The sequence below is a fragment of the Orycteropus afer genome, unplaced genomic scaffold (genome assembly GCF_000298275.1).
Source record: "Orycteropus afer afer isolate SDZICR_OR568_19922 unplaced genomic scaffold, OryAfe1.0 scaffold00162, whole genome shotgun sequence".
NCBI lineage: Eukaryota > Metazoa > Chordata > Mammalia > Tubulidentata > Orycteropodidae > Orycteropus > Orycteropus afer.
In genome coordinates, this window is record NW_006921749.1 from 693362 (window position 1) to 700818 (window position 7457).

Genomic DNA, 7457 nt, shown 5'->3' on the forward strand with positions numbered 1-7457 from the left:
TATATATTTATAGTTAAGACTATTCTCCTGTGACTTTTATGTGGCTATTTTCTAATTGTTATTGATATTCCAAAATGTATCTTTTGAAACAATGTATTTTCTAACTGGTTATTGTTGAGAAATTATGAAAGATATTGATTGATCTTTGCATATTCATCTTTATTCAGTATGCTAAACTCATTAATTCTACTTGATTTTCAATAGATTCTTGAATGGTCTAGGTTTTCAATCACATTAAAGCAAATGAAAATGTAAAAGCTCCATTTATTTACATAAAAACAATAGTTGTGAACCAGTAGTAAGTATGGTTTACCTGTAGTTACTCTCAAGTTGTGTATCCAGGAAGGTATTCTGAAAGTAAAATGTCACACATTCTCCTGCTGGAGGTTTTTCAGGAACTTCCGGAAGGCAAAAAACCATCCAAGAGTGAACTTCAGCAAAACTGAACTGGCCTGTTAGAGTCAGTGTATTCATGGGTCTGCAATTTAGCAACAGAGCACACATCTGTGTGTGAGAATATCTGAATGTAGACTATATACACACAATACACGAACAAGTAAAATTTTATAAGAGTAGCTAAATGAACGTAAAGGAGCTCTGGTAGCATAGTGGCTAAGGCACTTGACTGCTAACCAGAAGGCTGGCGGTTCAAACCCACCAGCCACTCCTCGGAAGGAAGGTTGGGCAATCCTACTTCCGTAGTGATACTGCCTCGGAAACCCAAGGAGGGGTCGCTATGAGTCAGGGCTGACTCGACGGCACATAACAACAACAACAACAACAAATGAACGTAAAGGTGCTCTCGTGGCTCAGTGCCTAAGGCATCTGACTACTAACCAGAAAGTTGGTGGTTCAAACCTACCAGCCACTCCACGGAAGGAAGACAAGGCAATCTTCTTCTGTAAAGATTTACCACCTCAGAAACCCAATGGGGGTGGCTATGAGTCAGAATCGACTCAATGGCAGTGAGTTTAAACAAATATAAAAGAATTCATTTAATTTTCTCAGTAATCTTACATGCCAAATAAATGAATATTTCAATTTCATGGAAAAAGAAAAAAAGGACTTTAATGCTTTGTCTGTGCTAGATGTCTTACAATTCAGTCAAGTGGCATGATTTTTTTATGATTATTATTATAACATGCTTTACAAATAAAACCGTTTACTCAGGTTGATTTCATTTATGAAAAGTTCATCTAATAATTCTATATAAAGTATAAAACATACTCACACAAGAGTCTCCTTAAGAAAAGAATCAACCTAATGTGAAGGCAATGGGTGAGGCTTTGGAGTAAGGCTCAACTTAGTGCTGTCAAGTCATTTCTGACTCCTAGTGACCCCTCCTTGGGTTTCCAAGGCAGTATCACTATGGAAGTAGAGTCCCCAATCTTCCTTCCGAGAAGTGGCTGGTGAGTTTGAACTGCCAGCTTCCTGGTAAGCAATCAAATGCCTTAGGCACTATGCCACCAGAGCTCCCAGGAGCTCTGGGAATAAGACAGACATGGATTTTAAACCTTGTTCCACTATTTACTGTGTGCTATTGGACAAGTTATAGAATAGTACTTTCTTGTCTTAAGGGATATGGGTTAATACTTCCTATACTGCAAAATCATACTATTAAAAAAAAAATACATTTTTTACATATATTTCAAACAAATCACATGGATAATTATGCAGAAATAACAAAATCTAAACTTGATAGGATTAAAGATTGAGAAGGAATTTTAATAGACTATAGAATAAAGGAAGCTGACAGTTGCTCTGGGGTTGCTGTTATCATCTCCACAGGTACAGTGGTGAGTTGCTCCATCACGTTTGAAGCAAATCACCAGGCCTTTATTCCCAGACCCTCTGCATGCTTTCCAATTGCCAGCCTTTTGGCTAGCAGTCGAGCGTTTAACCATTTGTGCCACCAAAAACAATAGGAAAGTCCAACTCAAACTAGTCTCTAAAATATGAAAATGAATTTTCTAATATTTATTAGAAATATTAAATTTATAGTATTTAAAATATTTCTTTTTAAAACAGGTCAGAATTTACACCGTAAAAATACTTTATCTGAATTGTGTAATATTCTAAAAATAAACTGCTCTACCCTTTGTCCTACCTGCTATGATCAATAGAGTGAGTTCTTTGATGAAGTGAAAGGGGTTTGATCTGGTACTGGCGGACCTGACAGGTTTTGGGTTGAATTCTTGGGGTCACATATGCTTGAAGTGTGCCATACTGCCCTTCAATTGAGCGAATCTGATTCAATTCAAAAGAAGAAATAAATAAGAGTAATCTAGGAACATAAATTATCTTTAAAATGTTTAACACAGGTAATCAATTACTTTCATGCTTTATCTTTTCTGTAATATTTGGAAGAAAATAATGATATTCTATTAAACAACTAATTTTTACTACTAAAGAAAAATTTAAAAGATTTTGTCAGTAATAGAAAAATCAATGTAAGAGTTATCTCCACCTCATATTTTCAGTTATTTATCCATACTTACCAATGCTACTCCATTCCATATACTCTTTCTACCCTGTTACATCCAAAAACAAAGGTATATATTTTATAAAGAGTCACACAAAAAATAGCTAAAGTCGAGACATTTTTGTTGAAGGGATAAATGAGTTTTCCAAGTAACTGAAACTTATGTGGAATACCTCATTTTCTCAGAAATGTGGGTTTATGGCATATACAAAAAAAAAAAACCTCAATTACCATTGAGTTGATTCCTAAAACTATTATAAAAATCTACTAACAAAAAATGTTTCCAAGAACTTAATTGTTGATTTTCCATGAATGCATGTGAGCATAACAATAATGTAGTTATGACATATTTGCATTAGAAGATTCTTTTGGGCTACTTTGAATATGGCTGCTTGACTGGGATTTCAAAACACTTAGTATTTCACTTAACTGTGAAGACTTAATTTTAGAGGCACTGGTAAGCTGTTCAGCTTTTCCTTTCTATTGCCTTTCCAGCTCTTCTGTCTGTCCCACATCCATGGGGTGAATCAAAGTACCTCTTATACTACATCAAACTAATTCTCTAATCGAAGCAATGGTTTAATTCACACTTTTCCTGGCATGTAAGGAAAGTATGTTTTATCTAAATGGGTAAAATAAATAAAAGCTTACAGCAAGCTATTTTTCAAATGCTGTACTGAATAGGGAAAGAAGATAGATAAAAGAGTAAGAAAAGATAAAAACTAAAAATACAGAAAGAACACGTATTTATAATGATATAATTATAGAAAGGGAATAAAAATATTTATATGATGATGCTACATATTTTAAAGGTTAATTTTTTAACTTTTTATTGTGATTTGGGTGAAGGCTTACAGAGCACATTGGTTTTCTATTCAACAATTCATACACATTATTTTGTGACACTGATTGCAGTCAACCCACTGGTACAGCACTTTTCCCTTTTATGTGTACCATGTCCAATCATCTTTTCACCTATCCCAGCTTTCTGAGCTTTATCCCTGGGCAAATGCTGCCCTTTTGATATTGTATGGTTGATTGTTCTAAGAGGTGTGTACTTCCCTGACATTACCATTCACTTTATAGGCCTGTCTATAGTTTGGATGAAAGTTGAGCCAAGAAGGTGAGTTCAGTTCCCTTAAAAGGTAACTAAGGGCCACAGTCTCAGGAGTTTCACCAGTCTATCTGACCAGTAAGCCTTCTCATTTTTATGATTTTGAATTTTGTTCCACATTTTTTTAATACCCTATTCAGGATATTCTGTTGTGATTCCTTTAAAAGTGGTCAGCAGTGGTAGCTGAGCAGCATCTAGTTCTTCTGCTTTCAGGATTGCAGAGGCTGAAGTTCACATAGTCCATTATTCCTTTGAACTGATTATTTGCATGTATCTTTGATTTTCTTCATTATTCTTTGCTTTGGACAGGGACAGACCAATAGTTACACCTTACATGGCCACTCACAAGCTTTTAAGACCCTAGTCACTACACACCAAAGTAGGATCTTTGTGGACTATGTTAGGCCAATTGACCTTGATGTCCCCTGGGACTATGGCTGATCTAGTAACTGATTCCCTCAAGGTGGTTGGTTGGTTACAGCTAAGAAGTTTTCATAACTTGCCCCTGTATGCTTTAATATATTCATGGATGTATTTGCAGCGCATATAAAGACATATGTAGAAATGACCTATCCATATAATGGGTATAGTACCATTCACTTTCCCACACACGTTCAGCTAGTAGTGTCTGTCTATGAATACAGTCATATTGTTATTACAATTATTGCAGGATTGTGTATGTGACAGTATTTACCTTTTTTTTCCTTTAACTCTTGTATTCCTCCAGTGTTTTCCTATACCTTGATCATTTAGTGCTGACTTCCCCAAGTTAATACACATCTATTTTTTCTAGTTAGTTTACTCTCCCTTCATTTCCCACCGCTGATAAACTTCAAAGAATGTTTCTTTCTCTGTGTAAATCTTCTCTTGACTTTTATAGTAATGGTCTCATATTACTCCTTCTGTGATTGATTAATTTTACTCAGCATAATGTCCTCCAGGTTCATCCATGTTATGAGGTGTTATGCAGACTCATCATTATTCTTTAACATTACATAGTCTAGTGGCCAAGGCACCTGACTGCTAACCAGAAGGCTGGCGGTTCAAACCCATCAACCACTCCTCGGAAGGAAGATGGAGCAATCTACTTCCATAGTGATATTGCCTCAGAAACCCAAGGAGGAGTTGCTATGAGTCAGGTCTGACTCAACAGCATATAACAACAACAACATTTTATGTATGTACCACAGTTTTTCCATTCATCCATTGATGGGCACCTTAGATTGTTTCCATCTTTTTGTTATTGTGAATAGTAATGTGATGAACATGGGTATGCATGTATCTGTTGGTGTCATGGCAGTTATTTCTGTAGGATATGTTCTGGTTACCTAGTGCTGCTCTGACAAGAATATACCACAAATGGAATGGCCTTAACAAACAGGAGTTTATTCTTACAATTTGGAGGCTTTAAGTCCAAGTTCAAAGTGCCAGGCTCTAGAGGCTGGGTGAAAGCCCCTCAACTTTGGGGTCCAGTTCTGCCTCCTGCTCCCGGCCCACTGGAGCTAGAGGCATTTCTTCACTCAGACAGCTGCTTCCTGCTGAGGCTAAGAAGCCCCAAGGTTGACAAGTAAAAAGGCACAGTCCCGATGTTACCAAACCACACGGCAGGCCGTTAACTTAAGTCCACTGTAAGTCCCAAGGTCGGCAGAGCATGGCAGGCTGCTGAGCAACGACACGGCTACATGCAGGATCCAAGCATGCCATAGGCTAGAGACCATTCCCAAGGCTTCTCCTTAAATACAGGAAGCAGACCATATCCCAAAGGTCCCACCATGGAGCTGACTGCAGTCTTATCATGGGGAATAACTACCACCAGCTGCCCAGCCACTCAACCAGGCCCAGCCAAGTTGACACAAAAACATAACCACCACAATACCACCCCTTGTCAACTTGGCACCTGTACAGATCTTCATTGGGTGGCATCTGTACAGATCTCTCTCACTGGGTGGTTCCAGTCCCCTAGTTCCTCTACATGGTGACTTCACCCCCTTGGTCTGGCAGGCCCATTTCTCTCCCTCTTGGGCATGGCAGCCCCCACCCCCTCAGCCTTGGGCAGTGGCTATGGCTCCATCCCACTGGCTCACATGAACGAGCAGTCCCACACTCCAGAACCAAGTTGGTGAAGGCCTGGCTCTTTGAAACCTAGGGGGCTGTGATTGTTCCACCCCCAAAGGCCATGGTCCTACCTTTAAGGCTGAGGCAGCTCTGTTTCTATTTCCTTGGACTCTCCACTTCTGCTGATTAATGCCCAAGGGCAACCCACTCCTCCAGAAATCTTTCTGCCCAAAAGACACTTGGCTTTCTTGCTCCGTGGGCCGACCAACCTGCTACTCCATTTTATGATGGTCTTTTCTACCAATTAATGCCCGAAGGCAACCCACTCTGCCAGGAAGCCGTCTACCCAATGGCACCCGGCTTTCTCCTCTGTGAGCTGGTAAGGCTGTTGCTGTCTCATGCCAGTTCTCTTGGCTCTGCTCCTGCCGTCTCTCATGCTGGTCTGGGCTCTACTCCTGCTGTGTCTCATGCCAGTCTCTTGCTGTCTGTCCTGCCATCTGTCATGCCGTATGCTGAGGTCTCTCTGCCAGGGTCTTGGGTCAAGACACACTCCACTCCTGTTTCCACATTTTAGGTATCTGTCAGGGCAGCAGTTGGAGCTGTCTGTCAACTTGGCTGGACCACAATTCTGTGTGGTTTAAGCTGTTGTGATGTGGTTATTCCCATGATGGGATCAGATGATTTATGTTTTGAGCAGGCAGTATGTTGAAAGGGAGTTTTCCTAGGGGTGTGGCCTGCTTCCAGTACATCCAAGGACATCCTGGGAAGAGAGCCATTCTTCTGTTGGGATTCTGTTGTGCTGCCTACAACTGTCCATGAGTGAACAGTCCACCACTTGGCCTGGAAATCTTAGATTCGTCATTCGTTGGACTCAACGGCCGGTGTACTGCCTGCCAGCCTTCAGCTCCTCAGCCCCTGCAGTTGCAAGAGTTGGGAAAAGCCTCCAGCTTGACGTGGAAAAGCCTCCAGATTGACATTTGATCCAGGAACTTTGGACTTGCCAGCTTCTATAAGTGTGTGAGCCATTTTCCTAAGATAAATTTCTCTATATAGCTTTACTGGTTTTTGTTTCTCTAGAGAACCCAGCCTAACACAGGATATATAATTAGTATTGGGATTGCTGGATCATATGGTATTTCTGTTCCCAACTTTTTAAGGAAATGCTGTATCGTTTTCTACAGTGGTTGTACCATTTTATAGCACTACTAGCAGTGTGTGAAGGTTCCAGTCTCTCCACACCCTCATGAGCATTTGTTGTTCTCTTGTTTTGTTTTGTTTTGTGAATGATGAGGTGAGATGATATCTCATTTTTTTTTTTAATTTTTGCAGCTCCCAAATGGTTAATGCTTGTGAACATTTCTTCAAGTTTGTTGGCCTCCTAAATGAATCTTTGGTGAAGTGTCTATTCATGCCCTCTGCCTATTGTCTAACTGGATTCTTTGACTTTTAGTTGTTGAGGTGTTGAAGTTTTCTATAAATTTTAGAGATTAGTCCCTTGTCTGATATATTGTTGGCAAAAATATTTTTCCCAGTCTGTAGGTTCTCTTTTCACTCATTTGGTGAAGTCTTGATGTGCATACATGTTTAATTTTTGGAAGGTCTTAGTCATCTAGTTTGTCTGCTGCTATTTGTGTATTTTTTTTTAAATTGCATTTTATTGAAATATAATTTATGTACAGTGAAATACACAAAACTAAAGTGACATGGGTCAATGCATTTTTTTTTTTTTTTTGCAGTGTTCCCTTCCTACCCTACCCTCCCACCCCCGGTAACCAACAAAGAAAGTTCCCTTCCATATATAAACCT

General features: G+C 39.4%; 1 protein-coding gene across 1 annotated transcript in view; it reads right to left on the reverse strand.

The window, feature by feature from the left end:
• BBS7 (Bardet-Biedl syndrome 7) overlaps nucleotides 1-7457 on the reverse strand; it is a 111699-nt gene that overhangs the window by 31626 nt on the left and 72616 nt on the right. The window contains exons 14-15 of the mRNA XM_007946448.2: nucleotides 2108-2247; nucleotides 314-478 (exon numbers count right to left, since the gene is read on the reverse strand). Coding sequence (XP_007944639.1) covers nucleotides 314-478; nucleotides 2108-2247 — 305 coding nt within the window. The remainder of the gene's footprint in view (nucleotides 1-313; nucleotides 479-2107; nucleotides 2248-7457) is intronic.